At 30.4% G+C, this 18,445-nt stretch overlaps 1 protein-coding gene across 1 annotated transcript; it reads right to left on the reverse strand.

Annotated features, from left to right (window-relative positions):
* Window positions 1–789: 789 nt before the first annotated feature.
* Window positions 790–18,299, reverse strand: LOC134699040 (uncharacterized). The gene is made up of 12 exons (XM_063560727.1): window positions 18,177–18,299; window positions 16,889–17,062; window positions 15,806–15,904; window positions 14,264–14,714; window positions 12,995–13,072; window positions 11,338–11,472; window positions 9,898–10,016; window positions 8,444–8,600; window positions 5,888–6,034; window positions 4,746–4,866; window positions 3,476–3,588; window positions 790–930 (listed from the first exon to the last, which is right to left on the reverse strand). Exons 1-12 carry the CDS (start codon window positions 18,227–18,229, stop codon window positions 790–792), a joined length of 1,788 nt encoding a protein of 595 aa, XP_063416797.1. The 5' UTR covers window positions 18,230–18,299.
* Between the last annotated feature and the right edge of the window lie 146 nt (window positions 18,300–18,445).

Here is an 18,445-nt window from a genome sequence, read left to right on the forward strand (position 1 = left end):
TACTCCTAGGTCTGAGTACATCTTCTACATGGTTGATTAGAATGTGCAGCATTAAATGATCAGTGAATTACGTGTACTAAAACGTAGCACCTTGACTTGACTTTACAACTTTGTATTATCATTATCTACAAAGAGAAAAACAATTAATAATCTAGAAACTGTAGATAAAATATGAAATAATATTAAGCAATTCTATCAAGTTACTACTGTAACCAGGTGATAAGCACTGCACAATTGCAACCTCAGTGTAAAGTCAATTTGTATGGGTGACTGACATGGATTAGTAATCTTTGATAGCAACCTCCAACCTCGTAGCTTATTTAACCAAAATGTCAATTTTACATGTATTGAAGATTTAAAATGATAAATTCTAGTTTTAACTTCTTTTTATTTTATTCTTTTTTGTAGGTTTGATATTACTATAAAGTCAACATTGGCAGATGCCATGGTCACAACTCTAGGAGACAAAAGTCGTAGAAAACACTTGATAAGAAGGCTAAAACTATAGATGATGACTTTTAAGATTAGATGATGAAGACTCAATTTTATTTGACAAACCAAGAGTTGAAAACTAGGTCTAAAATCTCCCAAGCCAGCTGGTCAGAGTAAGAAACCTTCCGTAAGTGCACTGTTTTCTTTTGATGGTTTTATTTTACCTAAGATACATTCTATATTTCTATGTAAATCTGTTTTTAACATGAGTTTTTATTGTAGTTTTTGCATGACTTGTCTAAATATTTATGTATAGTCCTGGGTATAATAGCTTTATCATTTTTTACATGACTAACCTCAATATTTCTGTATAGTTCTGGGTATAATGGGAGTTTTTATTGTATTTTTTACATCGTCTACACCTCTCTCATACTCATCAACATCGGCTAAGTCTTCATCCAGTGAAGATGTTAACTGCTGAAGTAACAGATCTACTGCCTGGAAAATACAAATAGTTTATACTTTTAAACAAAGAATACATTAACAGTAATTATTTAATTTATGATTTATGTTGTTAAGTGCCAGTCTTTAGAATGGTAATTTCAAAACTAGACTAAAAAACAACAACGACCTAACTGCACTTTATTTAAGTAATTGTCATCCTGAGTTAGAAATTATATCTTGAACAACCAGAAGAAGAAAAACAAACAAATTTTATATCCAAGCATCCTTACACATTTATAACATAAATTAATGTAAACTAAAAATAAAATGTTTGTGTCATGTTTTCAACTCTGCCTGATTCTTAAACAGGTTGGCATTTAAATAAAATAGTTTTCTTAAATTGTTAATAATTTTCACTAGACTTATAACTGGTTTATTTTTGTATAGTTATAATATGCCTTTTCTCAGTGCCTGTCTGATCTTATTGTTCTATTATAAGTTATATGGTTCACTAGTCTACTGACCCCTTCAAATCCATAGAGGGTTAGTAAAATCCATAGGGGATGAGGTTGTAGAAAGTTTGTTTTTTTATGAACATTTGACTTCGGGGTTAGCCAACAGTCACGAATTTAAAAAAAAATTGTATCCCACAAATCATAATGCATCTATAAAAATATAAATAACCAGATGCTCCGCAGGGCGTAGCTTTATACGACCGCAGAGGTTGAACCCTGAACGGTTGGGGCAAGTATGGACACAACATTCATGCTGGATTCAGCTCTAAATTTGGATTGTGATTAAATAGTTGACACAGCATAGGTTTCTGACACAGAATGAATGTGTTCTAATGAACTTAACATTTTTGTTTTCTCTTAGAGCAATTCACTATGCTGTTGAATATTAATCCTCTCAAAAAAATGTTTGAAGAAATTTTCTTTTTATTTATGAAATTTCAAATGAGAAAAATTGAACCCAATTTTTTTAATCACATCCCCCTTTCCCTCATTTCAAAACTAATCTCAATTAAAATTTCTAATGGAGTTTGCAACAATAACTTCTCATTTAAATACATCATAAAATATTAAGATGTAAAAAAACTGCTTGTTATCACTGAATGGTAAAGATTATTTTAATTTATCAGTTGGATAGTAAAAAGTGAATATACATTGTATATTGTATATAACAAAGATTTAAGTTGATTCTGGACAGAAAGATAACTCCAATTAAAAAAAATCTTGCTATTGCACAATATTGTGCAATTAGATATTTCTTGCTTACTATTCTGGACAAAGAAAGATAACTCTAATTAAAAAAAAATTTGCTTTTTCACAATATTGTGCAATTAGATATTTCTTGCCATTGCGCAATACTGTGCAATTGAAAAGACTTGCTATTGCACAATACTTAATATAATAATTTTAGATCCTGATTTGGACCATCTTGAAAACTGGGCCCATAATCAAAAATCTAAGTACATGTTTGGATTCAGCATATCAAAGAACCCCAAGATTTCAATTTTTGTTAAAATCAAACTAAGTTTAATTTTGGACCCTTTGGACTTTGATGTAGACCAATTTGAAAACAGGACCAAAAATGAAGAATCTACATACACAGTTAGATTTGGCATATCAAAGAACCCCATTTATTCAATTTTTGATGAAATCAAACAAAGTTTAATTTTGGACCCCGATTTGGACCAACTTGAAAACTGGGCCAATAATCAAGAATCTAAGTACATTTTTAGATTCAGCATATCAAAGAATCCAACCGATTCATTTTTTGTCAAAATCAAACTAAGTTTAATTTTGGACCCTTTGGACCTTAATGTAGACCAATTTGAAAACGGGACCAAAAGTTAAGAATCTACATACACAGTTAGATTCGACATATCAAAGAACCCCAATTATTCAATTTTGATGAAATCAAACAAAGTTTAATTTTGGCCCCTTTGGGCCCCTTATTCTGTTGGGACCAAAACTCCCAAAATCTATACCAACCTTCCTTTTATGGTCATAAACATTGTGTCAAAATTTCATAGATTTCTATTAGCTTAAACTAAAGTTATTGTGCGAAAACCAAGAATAAGGCTTATTTGGGCCCTTTTTTGACCCCTAATTCCTAAACTGTTGAAACCAAAACTCCCAAAATCAATTCCAACCTTTCTTTTGTGGTCATAAACCTTGTGTCAAAATTTCATAGATTTCTATTAACTTAAACTAAAGTTATAGTGCGAAAACCAAGAAAATGCTTATTTGGGCCCTTTTTGGCCCCTAATTCCTAAAATATTGGGACCAAAACTCCCAAAATCAATACCAACTTTCTTTTGTGGTCATAAACCTTGTGTTAAAATTTCATAGATTTCTATTCACTTTTACTAAAGTTAGAGTGCGAAAACTTAAAGTATTCGGATGACGACGACAACGTGATAGCAATATACGACGAAATTTTTTTCAAATTTTACGGTCGTATAAAAATCCAAAAATGACGCATTTACAACAATTTATATTAATTTATTTATATCATGCATAATTCACATACATGAATTGCTCTTGAAAATAAGTTGATTTCTAGTCTATATGTATTTATGTATTTGACTTACTACATCAGTGGTGACTTTTTCATGTAGTTTCCTGAGTGGGTTGTTAGATGATGTTTTCTCTCTGTGATCTTGTACAGTGTAAAATTGTTCTATTAACAAGTCTAACAATATATCTACAAAGTAAAAACATGCAAATATTATTTGATATACTTCTGTGGTTGTATAATTTATGAGAGTTTACCTACTTTTTAATACAAAATGGTCAATAATTATTGAAAATAAATTTGAAAAGTTAATTCATAATATGCTTTCATTCATTTCTTTAAAAATATGTTATTTGAATAGTAAAGTTATAAAATTTATTCTTATAGTTATTTCTTCTTTTTTTTTTGTCTGACATCTTTTTTCTAAATTACTTAAGGTTAACATGGTGAAAGCAATTTTTTACAAAAAGTTCTATGGGTAGATGTAACTCATATTATATCAGGGAACTGATATTTTACAATATTGTTATGCAGAAAACATAATAAAGAGTAGGTCCAGTAAAAGCCCTTTTTGGCCTCAAAATATAGCAGTTTTACAAAATTGATAAAAATGTAAACTTTTAGTTATTTATTGAACAGTAAAGTGCTTCTGCTACATAAATATGGGCTATTTTTGACTATACAGTGAACATATATTAGGTACTGGTACCTTAAAGTCATGCTAAACTACTGAATTCTTCACAATTCTAGCATTTTAGTTAAATTTTAGGCGGTTTTCGTGTAAAACGAAAGTGGCAGCATTCGTGTTCATCCTTAATATTGAAATGGAAGTTGTATTTTATGATAATACATAACATGTATAAAGGTTGAGGATGAACACGGATGCGGCCACTTTCATTTTTTTAACAAAAACCATCTGAAAAGTGACATTTTTCGTCATATTTGGTTGATTTTTCATATTTGAGCTTGAATCGGATCATTTTTAAGAACTAAATCAGTTCCAATCTTTCACATAAACTAATTGATTCAAATGAAATAGACACTTAAAAGTGTTTGAAAAGTGGTCAAAATCTTTCGTCAGATGAAACTGAAATTTGAGGCCAAAATCAGTCCTTACCAGACCTACTCCTTTGTAAATTATGTGTTTCTTATCTTTTTCAGGCTCTGCTGACAGTTGACAAAAGTATCCAGCTTAAAAAATTCTCATCACACATTGTGCAATAACTGTTAATATCTCCTTACAATTGTGAAGTTGCTGATATTATTTCTGCTTATGTCTTAACACTGTGCAACTGAGCAAGGTGATAAAGCATCAGGGAAGGATGATAAGTAACTTCATATCTTACCATCTAAATATTTATTCGCATGATCACTTTGTGACCATACACGTCCCTGACTAGCTACCATAGACAATATATAGTCCAATAGAATAGATTCCTGAAGTTTATCTCCTGCCTGCTTAGCCACCTGTAACAACACAATCATAGAAGTTAAGATGCAGTCAATGGCTTATAGGAATTTACTGCTTAAAATATGGAATTCATATAGGCTTCTTTAGGTCATATTTGTCATGTTTGTTTTACCTAAACTGTTCAGCTGTTATTTTTCTCAATTCAATTGTTTCATATTTTTTATGTTATGGCCTAAAAAAGGTTAAAAGGTGACAACACAGAATGGGTTTTTCTCATTGTTGAAGGTTGTATGGTTGCCTATAGTTGCTTACATCCATTTCTTTGAACTTTGGTTGATAGTTGTCTCATTGGCAATACTACATCTTCCTTAATTTTATACCATTAAAAAGTCTTATACTTTAAAAATATGTCCCTACAACAATTAATAGTGTATATACCAAGAAAAAAAACCCAGTTGTTCAAATAGACAAAGCTTTTTACATACAAATTTATTCAATAAAGAAAGACTGATTTGATAGCACAAAAATTCCTCATTCACCATTGAAACAAGATAAGCAGTAATTTTTTCACATTCAAATGAAATTTTTACAGTCAAAGGGAATTTCTTATGACAAATGATTTAATAACATACACCCTTGAAAACAAATAAGCACTGTTAAAGTCAATGTTCGGTTCGAATTGTGACTGTTAAAGCCGAGTTTGTGAGTCCAACGAACCCCCCTTAGAAATTCCTGGCTACGGGCCTGAATAAATTTAGGTTTACACAAATTAACAAACTTAGAATGAACCCAGGAGCTATCATTCTATCAACATATTAATAATATTTCATTGTTCAATTTTAATTCTCCAGCATGTCTAAATTTTTGTGATTTCATTTGTTCTATTTTCAGGATTACTTATATCTTTGTCCTAATAAAGATTCAAAATGTTTATATGATTACCTCATGAAGACATTTTACTTAGTATAAAATACTTGTATTCCTGTTATATCAACATAGTCATAAATTCACTTTTTGGGAAAATTTAATCTGATCACAAACCCAAATTTTTCAATATCAAAATAGAAACATTATTACCTCTTTCAATTCTCTCCTTTCTATTTTCGAGTCATACTGACTAAGGACTTCCTCAGCGATCTCAGGGGCTTCCTCGTCTACCTCTTGTACCAGAATATCCTCCTCTATAATCTGTTCTATCACAGCATCGGTTATAACATCATTTATCTGTAAAACATTTTGCCAATTATTATCAATCCATTGTTTTCATAATTAGATCAAATACTTTTAATTGTTTGAAAACAATATCTACCAAAACAGCAAACACTAAACAAGTCATAGTTAGTGCTGTGATACAGTATATAATATAAGAGTTTGTAGGTCCATATCATAGTTAAACATTGACAGTAAAAAAAAATATGTTTACAATAAAAAAAAAATTTGAATGCACACTTTATGGACAAACAAAGTTTTTTTTTTTTATCATAGGACAGTGCTGTGGTCCAACAAATATTGTAGCTAGAGTCAGATTTTTTTTATATCATTTTCAAAATATTTTTTTTACATTTTTATAATCTTTCTTTAAAATTTTCATTCTCATGTAAGTTGGAGAACTTCTAAATATTGATGTAAATTCTCTTGATATTTCTATGAACATCACTAATTTTCTAAATTTTCTTTTTTAATAATCATTTTCATGTTCAGTGGTTGACGTTTGTTGATGTAGTTCATATGTTTTTCTAGTGTTTTATATAGATGACACTGTTGATTTTTCTGTTTCTATTGAATTGTTTTACACTAGTCATTTAGGGTTCTTTTATAGCTTGCTGTTTGGAGTGAGCTCTGTGTAGAAGGCCGTACTTTGACCTATAATTGCTTTACATTGTGACTTGGATGGAGAGTTTGAATTAATAATTTTTAGAGAATTACATTGACTGTACTTTAACCTATAATGGTTTACTTTTTACAAATTGTGACTTGGATGTAGAGTTGTCTCATTGGCACTCATACCACATGTTCTTATATCTAGGTACAAATACCTTCTTTAAAAAAACCTAAATCATTCATCTATAACACATAACAATTAACAGAAAGTGTGGATCAAACGTTATTACATGTATAAATATAAGAATGAGGTTAAGAATTGTGTATTAAGTTCTACTCATTTATATAACACAAATGATATTAACTCTGGTCATGTAAGATTTGATTAGGAGTGTAGGTGATTCAAATTATTCAAACAAGTGCAATTTTTTGTAAATCATGATAGTCACTCATACTAGTATTGTATCAGTGCTCTTACTTGCCTCAGGTAAGTACTGGAATAATAATTATTTATAAAAAGTGGGGGAATTAACTTTGATACCAATTCACAACTGGCTGTACCAAATTTTATTCAACTACCTTTCAGTAAATTCTAAAATTGTTGTGAGCTTTTCATTAATGTGAATAATACGACTTGGTGAGGATTGCAATAATAAGATCTTGCATCATGATTTGTGATGCATTTTCTGTATGCAGCTTTTCCAGCTATTCCTGCAATTGTAATAATTGATCTTATATTTGTATCCTGGCATTCTTAAAAAAGTTCAGAAATAAATGCATGCAAAAGTATAAGAATTAACAGCATTTGCTTAATCATAAAATACTTTAAAACATTTCACCTTTTTATTTTTTATTTAAGGAATGACTGTTATATTTTTTCTGTCTATGAAGAAATACCATAAAAAATTTGGTGCACACTGAATAACACGCGTAGCAAGTTATTAAACAGTGTGCACCACATTTTTTATGTTATTTCGAATAGACAGAATAAATATTACAGTCATTTCTTATAATTTAATTCTAAATTCCATTTTAAACCGTAGAAAACCATGAAAAACGTTGATGACGTCAGGGTCACATGACTAAATTATGTATATGCGGTCATAACAAAATAATGTCAAATTAATCAGAAGACGTGTTACATCCAAAATTAAATTATTCATTCATAGTAATATATAACAAAATTTTATTACATAGAAACATTATGCAAGTGCATATCTAAAATTTTGTAGCTTTAGTTAAATTAAGGCCAAATAACATTGTCAAAAGATAGCAGTAGATGATTAAAATGGTTAAAATCACTCTCTGTGAGTCTTTATTTTTTCTCTTTTGTTTATTGAAATTTCTACACTTTGAAAATTTTCTGCTGTATTCACAAATGTCCTGTTTATTTACTGTATAGTGGGTTATTTCACAGGTTGTAAATTTTTGCTTATTTTTGCAGATAGATCAAAATAGCCAAAATAAATTTAAGCAATTTAAAAGTGTACATGCAAAAGGTATTGATTAAAATTTTGAATCCCCCAAAATATTTTGTATACCTTTTTCAATGAAAATCCAGAAGTTTTACACCCGCAAAAATAACCCGCTTTACAGTCATTTACTTATGTCTTGATATAGTCAGTTGATTAAATAATCATTTTTTCTGTAGCCTGCAGTAAGATTACAGAGTTTTCCCCTGATAATTTTATTGTCATTTGTAACTTCTGCTGAATTTCTTAATTCAAGTTAATCTTGAAAAATCTGTTTCTATCAACAAAACTGATTAAAGGTTTGATTAATTTCAAATTCAATAAAGTTTTATCTTTATACCAATTCTTGTTGAATTTCTTCAATATGATCCTGTATTAAATCGTCTAATACTGTATTAAATGACTCTGAGACATCCTCCTGACCGACTGGGGCAGCACCGGCTACTAACTCATTTATTCTATCTGCAGTTGGTTTCTGCTGGGAAAATCCCATGTAACTGAAAAAGAAAGGAAAAACATTTCAATCTACAACTAACGGGAAGGATTGTGCCTGATGTTCATATGATGAAATCATAATCTTTCAGTCAGTTTAATTGAAGTCTGGAGCTGGCATGTCAGTTAACTGCTAGTAGTCGGTTGTTATTTATGTATTATTGTCATTTTGTTTTTTTTCTTTGGTTACATCTTCTGACATCAGACTCAGACTTCTCTTGAACTGAATTTTAATGTGCGTATTGTTATGCGACTTTTCTACATTGGCTAGAGGTATAGGGGGAGGGTTGAGATCTCACAAACATGTTTAACCCCGCCGCATTTTTGCGCCTGTCCCAAGTTAGGAGCCTCTGGCTTGTTAGTCTTGTATTACTTTAATTTTAGTTTCTTGTGTACAATTTGGAAATTAGTATGGCGTTCATTGTCACTGAACTGTTATATACCGTATAGCGGGTTATTTTCGCGGGTGTAAAATTTCGCGATTTTCATTGAATAAGGTATACGAAATATTTTGGCGGTTATTATTTTGGCGGATTCAACATTTTTAACATTACCTTTGCATGTACACTTTTAAATTGGCGGAATTTATTTTGGCGATTTTGTTCTATCCGAGAAAATAAGCGAAAATTTACACCCTGCGAAAATAACCCGCTATACGGTATTTGTTTAGGGGCCAGCTAAAGGACGCCTCGGGGTGCGGGAATTTCTCGCTACATTGAAGACCTGTTGGTGACCTTCTGCTGTTTTTTTCTTTGGTCAGGTTGTTGTCTCTTTGACACATTCCTCATTTCCATTCTCAATTTTATTTTGTGTTCAAAATACAGCAGTATGCAAAACCAAATTGAAGTCTGAGTTAAAACAAATAAAATTAGACTTGCATTTTCTTTACATGTACCGATACCTTAATATCTAAAATTCTACTTTGGAACATAATCAGGACAAATGCATTGTGTTAGATATGAAAAATCAAATATACACAACATAAGATCTGTTCAAAATTCAAGTTAGTACTTTTAAAAACATTCAGTTTATATAAGATCATGCACAAAAAAAGATTAAAAAACCTTGGAAAAATATCTATATTACAATAGGCTGAATTTAGTTTACTCACAACTATTTCAACAGACTCAAACATCAATAATATTTTTATTATCAGCTAGATAGACAGATCCCAACAATTTAGGATTTATATCGAACTATCTACTCAGGTTATGTTCATAGTTATTTTTACTCCCCCCCCGTATCCACTCTCTCCACTGTCAAACATATATCAAGCAGATGGTTTATTGAACAATAACTTACTCTCCAACCAATTCACTCATGGCTTGTCTGACAGCTTCATGTGTGACGTCTGGTAAGACCTCTTCTAGTATCTGATTACATATTATCTGTGCCTTGTCATAATATGGATGATTTCTTGGCTGAAATTATATATGCACCATCTTAAAAATGTACACAAATTGATATTTTTCCACTTTACCATGTTTACAAACTTGTAAAGGTTCCTAGCATTAGCTTTTACATCATAAGTATGGCGTTTGTACTTACTATATAAGCAACTGATTCAAAAACTGTTTTTCATATATGTCTACTTTAAATTAAAAAGTCTGACAAAAAGGTATATCAGCCTGAAGAGGGGTTTAAGTTAAATTTCAGTCCCAATTAGTATTGCTGACAATATTGAACAAAGTTCCGAACACTTTCTATAAATTTTCAAAAAGATGATAGGATAACAATATAGTTGAAATGTATTCTTTTGTATGTATTATATACATGTTTATTATTGTTATTGAGCATTAAAATATATTAAAGCAATTAATGTTTAAAAATATATATTGATTGAGCAGTTTTCTGAAAGACTGTTTTATTAACTTTATCATCTACCTACATCTAATGTGTTCAAATTTTAAATGATATAAACTATGGTGTCAACCAAAAACCAAGTCTGTGGAATACTATCAACTATCTCTCTAGCAGTAGAATAAAACTTTGAGCACAAAAACATCATGTTCAAACATATATGTGGGAGCTAGCTATATAGCTATATCTAAAAATCTACTTGTGAAAACGGAGCTTTGTCAAAAAATGTATATATCTTAGAATTTTACACATGTCCTGTTATGCAATATTGACAAATTCTATATTCTTAAATGTGCTTGTTGAAAGCCAATACCATGGTGATCTGTTGCTGTCTACTTCTAATCTATTTTTGGGGATTGTTTATTGCTGTGGAAATGCCTTTTGGCAAAGTGTAGAATTTAAACTGTTCTTAGAAAGTTTTTCTGAAGTATGGACTATGTACTGGCTTAAAGCATGTGTATATACTCTATAATGAAGATTTACATAAACATGACCTTTATTTCTAGTGGATATTGACAATATCTCTTTACCTTTTCAATTTTATACTTGTTTTACAATAATATTGCATGTTCATGATGGTTTTTATCTTAGATAATATATGTACATCATGCACAGGGTTATAATGTACATGTAACAGGTATTTAGTGTATTATTGATGTAAATATTATGTAATTCAAATGTGCACCTACAATTTATATAAGACTTTGGTAACAAAGAAATACCATTCAAAGCTGATCATTCAATATGTGTGTATTTTTATTATACCAATAATAATTCTACAAGAAAATAAAAAGCAGACAGAAGTGTGTGTATGTGAGTGAAGAAGTAGTATTACCATGCACACACAGAGTGGTTAGTAAGAGGGATATGTTAGCTACAAACCAGTTTATTTAGATCGTTTAGTGTCTCTATTAGCAGATCAGGAATGATCTCTTCCAAACAGTCGTTAATAAACCAATTAACAAAACCCTCCGCAAACAGAGGGTGATCATTGTAGTAAAATAAGGAAAGCAATTCCTGTCAAAAACAACAGCAAGACAACTGTTAGCAATCGTATGGACAGCAGTTAATGTTATACGTATAACAGAAAAACAACAATTAGCAAAATAATAGACAGCAATTAATTTCAACAAGTTAATAATGTTACAAAAAGGTCAAGACAAAATTGCCTATCAAAAATAAATGCTTAGTTCATGTCTCTCATATTCAAAGAATAAGAATTTGTTTAAACATTTCATGTAATAAGCACAATCTACAAATTCATTAAAATCCAGAAGAAAGTTACAAGCATTTGAATTATCAATTCATGGTCCATCTTTATCCATAGTAATTTTGTGACTGCAGTTATGTCTGAACAACACATATTTTCCCGATGAGACATCTGAACTAAGCAGTATTTTGTAGCATTATTTTTGTATCACTTCAATTCTTTCATTACAATTTAAATCCTAATACATAGCAATTAGCTCTAACATTTCTTTTTTAAAACAAGCAAACTTTCTAATTTTTATGATTCTAATTCTGACATTTAAAAAAGCATTTCATCTAGGTATTTAACGAAATCAAGACAACTGGATTGATGTTTGGACAAAATTTTTATTAATGACCAAGAATTTAAGCAAATAAATACAAAAAGTTTCAAATATACAAATAGAATTTATCTTTTAAGGTAAGAAATTATGCATATATGTATGTTAAAGAATTTAACCAATTACCAAAGAATCATTAATACATGTATATATATTCCAGAGCCTGTTATATTTGAAGAATTCTTTCTAAAAAAAGATTCTGATTATATTTTTAAAAAGGCATATATTCAATTGAAATAAGATTAGAGAAAACAAGACAAATGAACAAATTAAAGTCATGCATATCATACAGAATTCTGTTTTGTGCTTTTGGAGATCAGATTTTGATTTCTTGAATAATAAAAATGAAGTCAACACTTTTGATTTATATTTTTGTCCTTTAGTCTAAATGGATAGTTGTCTCATTGGCATTCACACTACATCTCCTTCATCCTATATTAACTGAAACTTTTTTTCTTCAAGAAATCAAGAACTGATTAAGAGTTTCATATATGTAAAAGATTAAGAAAATCAATCATTGACACTGTTCTCAATTCTGAATAGAGAATACATAAGAATTATTCCTGTAAATAAAGTTCCATAAATTCAGAATTTATAAGTTTTATAATTGAGTAAAAAATGTGATTTTTTTTTTGGATAACTGTGGAAATTATTTTATTACAAGATAAGAGACTGAGTTGTCCCCCACAGAAAATAAACATCAAATTGTTTTTTTAACAGTTCCAAATCGATTGATTTTGTTTGGTCAGGCAGCAAATATTTCAAATGCAAATTATTTTTTTCTGTATCCTGGTATGAATTTTGTTTTAAGGCTATGAAATTGCATTATAATGTAGTTAATCTCTTTAATTTTGAATGGTGTTCACAGATTTCCTATAGTAGTATTCACCCATAATTTCTGAATTTACAGATTTCAATAAATAAAGAAAATTCTATGTGATAATACGTACTGGTTCATCTTTGTATCGTTTGGCCACCATATCATCAATATTTTCTGGCGTGTATGGTGATGGTTGTGTTTCTATATACTGTAATCACAATATTACAAATATTATTACAATGTTATAACATTACTGCAATACTTGTTTTAATACTGACCCAATTTAATAACTGTTCTTTAATTATACAACCATTACAAAAGCACTTTTTTTCCTTTGTATGCATATACGGCAAGACTTTTTTTCTGGATAAAGAGAGACAACTCTGATTTCTCTAGGTCAAACAATGATAACTTTTCTTTAATAAAAACTAAATCACTTTTTTAATTGATTCTTGGTCTCATTGAAAATTATACGTTATATACAATAAACCTTTTATGTCTGACTTAAAATGTGACTGATACCAAACTTTTACTGTATCTCATAGATATTTTTTTATAAAATTATTATTGGTTTTGATATCTCCACAACATTCTGTGAATTCTGATACGTTTCATTGAACGGTACCAGCCTGATTCTGATTACCATTTTTACCCTGTATGATGCTTATAAAATAAACTTCCTATCATAGCCACTATATTCAACTGTGTTCATTGGGCATATTTTACAGTATACTAAATTCATACATGATATTAATTTTTCAATAACAACTGTCTATTTATGCACCTAAAACTTGTATTTAAGAGATAACTGTATGGTATTTGAAGCTTTAATGACGTCCATCGGTAGTTTTACTGTCGCAAATTTAGTTTACCTGGCGACGCGGAGCGGAGACAGGTAAACGGACATTTGCGACAGTAAAACTACCGATGGACGTCCGAAAAGCTTTAAATACAATACAGTTATCTCTTTTCTAATGCAAAACAATTTTATAATTAAATTTCAATCATTATTTCAGTGTAAAATATTCATAAAAGAAATTCCGCGAAAAGATGTTATCTTCTTTGGTCCCTACACTAGGTGACATCATAGGTATGCTTCCGGCGTTAAACATAAACACCGGGCGTTTTCTTGCTTCTGTGCCGCTTCAGAATGTAATAAAATTTGATAAAAAGAAGATTTTTAGGCGCAAAAAGTGAGTTTTTTGTTTATTATTGAAGAAATAACATGTCAATATATTCCGAAATTCAAAATGTCGGCTTCCTTAGTTACAGACAAGGAGATAGAGAATTTTACGCTTACTGTCATCCAATCAGAACAATTGTTACAAAATAATTGCATTAGAATTTAAAATGTTTAGGGTTTTAAAAATATTTCTGGCATCAAAGCTTTATCATCTACCTTATATTTCTTCAGAACATCATTTCTATCTGAATCAAACACTTCATCTCTCCGTCTAGTTTGATGATGTTCCTGACCATAGCCATTGTAAACAGGAAGTGAATGATTGACTCTGGGACTTTTCTGATACCTTGACTGTCTCCCACCATGAGGTTGAGAGTGGTGGACATTTGGCTGCTTTTCCTGGGCCCTCTTCGCTCTCTTGTCGCGAGCCTTTTTACTTTTGTACCCATGCTGAGGTGGTGGGGGATAGTATATTTGGAATGGAGCCCCCCATACTACTTGAGGGGGTGGTGCATGATGTCCTTGAGGGGGACCATGATGTCCTTGGGGATGCTGATATGCTGGGTATCCATAGGCAGGGTAAGGGTATTGCTGAGGCATGACATACTGCTGTTCTTCACCAGAGTCATCATCTGTATCCTCTCCCCAACTGTCGTAGTCTGGTGTTCTGAAAAAATAGAGCAGAACATTGTTACTGTATACAGAATGCAGCATGATCAGTATCTTCTTCCTGACTGCAGTGATCTTGTTCTCATAAATATGACTTTTTTGAATTATTACTGTTTTTTTTTATCAATTGTTTATTTAGTGAAAAGAGCTGCAAGTTTGAAGATAAATAAGGGATATTGCACGAAACTGTCCTAGGCCTTGTATCACATTGCACTAGCTACATGTATTTTAAAGTTCATTACATGTATATCAACAATTATTTGTGCAATCACACTTTTAATGTATGGATGAAATTAAAAAAAAAGGTTGATCAAGCAATACTCTCAAATTTTTGGAGGCTAATTTTTGTTATACTTTTCATGGAATACTAGTATTAATCTAAAATATAAAATTTTAAATGCTTATCCCCATTATTATTTTTAAACTGTTGTAAGATCTGATGTGCTGATGTGCATACTAATGTCTTTTTCTCTTTGCATGACTGTATGCCTAACTCCAAAAAAAGTATTCATTCAACTGATTCAGATTGATTTAAACCCAAAATCAAATGAATATGCTTGATTTTAGTAGCTGTAAGGATTTTTGTAATGGTATAGTTGAAAATGTACACCAGTAGGTTCTTTTTTAATTGTTTTCTATGTACTTATGTTCATGTTATCTATAATACTGTGATTATCAGGTATAGTGCAGTTACTGTAGCATATTCCTATCATTGTACCTTTGTAGTTCACTGACTGAAATAGATTAACAAGGGAAGATCTTAGATCTTTAAATCTTGTTTAACCCTGCTGAAATACTCATATAAAATTGAGAGAGGAAATGGGGAATGTCTCAAATCGACAACAACCTGACCAAATGCATGTTAAAATTCACAAACCCTGTCAGTGAACCAGAAACTTTTTTTAAGTTGAAACTGTAAAATTTATTAAATATAGTTTTGTGGTTTTGAAACCTACTATTCATTTATATTTGAATGACTGTTGATTTACGACATATCTCAGAACTATTTTTTTTAGATAACTAGCTATATATATAGTATTCCAGCAACAACACCAATCCATGGTTTATAATTTCCATTTTTACACTTACTGATGACTGCGTCTGTGAACAGGGGGGACAACTCCATATTTACTTCCTCTTAAGTTGCCCTTGTTTCTTACTCTATCACGCTCATGAGGAGTTTCGATTCTGAAACATAATAAACATGTGTAATTATGAACCAACATACATATTTTTTCTTACTTGAGATAAAAGGAACACTTGAATTAACATTATAATGATATATTTATATACTAAAAAAAAAACTCAAAGCATTTAGTTAGTAGCCATACAAAATTTCATTTCCGGACCAATGGGACGCAAATTTGTGAAAAAATTTTCATATTATCCAAAATAATAGCCAAAATCTGTAACTTAAATCTAGCATAACTTTTTTATTTTTAGATCAATTTTCAAACTGTTTTTTTTTTCTTTTTGTGATAACAAGAGCTATATAATTCAGTTATCAAATGTGGTATAGCACACATACATAAATTTCTCCTGGAGTCCCTAGCATTTTCTTAAAACTTTACAAGGCCCATAAATGATATTAAGAATAATTTTCTTTTCTTATTTGTTGGTTTTTGTTTCTCAATCTATTCTCATTTTAAAACCAAATATGTTCTGATTGGAAATAATACAGTTTCATAAATGTATATGAAGCGAGTTTCAAATTTTAAACACCTTCAAATAGTTTCTATTGATATTACCCTGACCTTAAATTTTAGCAACTATCATAACTAATTATGTACCTTGTAGACACTTAAAAACTTCAACTGAATGTATGACATACATTGACATGATTGAGTGACATATATTATCCCAAATCTTCCTTTATCTATTTTATGTATAATGTATGTCAATATGTGTATAATTTAAATTTAGATGTAACGCGTCTTCTGATTGGCTGAAGTTATTTTTTATCATTGTTTTTTAGAATTAAATTTAGAAATTACTGTAATATTGTTTCTGTCTATTTGAAATAACATAAAAAATGTGGTGTATATATAGACAGAAAAAATATAACAGTCATTCCTTAAATGCAACAAACTTGTCAGAAATAATATAACCATTCTGGCTAGTTCTTAACAATCAAAGTTTTGAGTACCATTTTCAAAACATATTTCTCAGTACCTGTTTAGATAGGCAGGTGAGGTAGGTTTTCTGTATTTTCCATAAGGTGAATGTGACCTCCTTCCTCCTTCCTGTGGAGATCTGTTGTACCTTCCTGGAGGTGTTCCTCTTTGTGGTGAGTATCTATTGGGAGGTGTATGTCCGTCACTTACTCGTGACTGGATTCTTCTCAAACTGAAATGATAATGTTAATATCCTCATATACATTCATCCAATTATTCTTAAAAATGAAAAAAAAAATTAATATAACACTGCATAAAAGAATATATGATTTTCCTTCTATTTTCATTTATTGTTTTTTTTTTAATTAGATTTACTTTCCTTCACCTGTTCACACATCAGTTTCTGAGGTATTTGTGACACACAGCATTCTTTTTGCAATCAAACAACTCTGATAACTTTCTATATAAAATATTACAATTGGTGTAGGGTATAAGATTTTAAAACCAGGATATTATTTTATGTATATGAAGTCTATTGTGTATAAAATGTATGATCAGGTATGACAAGGCTGCTTTTTATAAGGGAAGGTATGCAACATAAAACAATCTAAAATTTGTTTGATCTTCTCTTCTTTTGAATGTGTTGATCTAGGTATCTAAATGAGTTTTCACCATGTTCACCTATTTGACAGTTTTTTTTATCCATAAACCTATATGTACATGTGTACGTTTCTTTTTTATCCATACAAAAGTTTACATTCTGTATTTATTTTGTAAATATAGTCTTATTTACCATACTATTTGCTCATTTAAAAAAGATGGCTTTTTGAGGATAAAAACAAATTGTTTGGTTCAGAAGAAAACATGCGATTTACACTGCTATTTTTGCTGAAGAGGTACAATTTGGGTACTGCGATGTTAACTATCATTTCATTTTCTTATAAGTACTGTTATATGCAGGCAAATGTCTATATGTTTTCTGATGTCTTGATTTTAAGTTTGTATTTATAGCTCATTGAAGCCCCTATTTAGTATGATACCGTCAGTGAATTTAGCATTTGTACATGGTGATTTGGAAAGATTTTTCCAGTTCATCTTGGCATTTTATGTATTATGTGTATGCATAATGCTTATTTAGAATGACAAGTTATTTTTGTCGTAACAGTTTGCAATTTAAAAACTTTTAATGATTGGACTAAAAGCAGTAAGGTGTATAGCCTAAATGGGACCCCTCATGTAGAAGAAGGACCAAAACTGGGACGAACTTGTCCCTGTCCCTACTGCTACGCGATCAATCATAACTTCGGATCAAGCAGATAAAAGATCAACAGAAAAGTTTTATCAACCTGTCTTTGTGCTCCTCCCAAACAATTTTTCTATTCTGGGCCGACAAAGACATGTTTTGTGTGCATTTTCTTGGAGTTTTATCACAAATTCTTCATGTTGTTTACACCTGTTGATTAGTTGCAAACCGGATATTAAAACTGGTTACCGACATACGATACCAGTTGACGGTCTCGCTAATTAGAGACAAGTTAATTTTTTAAAGACAAGAAGCGACACTAAGCGTCGAAAAGAATGTTTAGAAACAAAATAGTTTAAATACTATTAAAAC

This window comes from Mytilus trossulus, unplaced genomic scaffold, assembly GCF_036588685.1.
Source record: "Mytilus trossulus isolate FHL-02 unplaced genomic scaffold, PNRI_Mtr1.1.1.hap1 h1tg000024l__unscaffolded, whole genome shotgun sequence".
NCBI classification, from domain to species: domain Eukaryota; kingdom Metazoa; phylum Mollusca; class Bivalvia; order Mytilida; family Mytilidae; genus Mytilus; species Mytilus trossulus.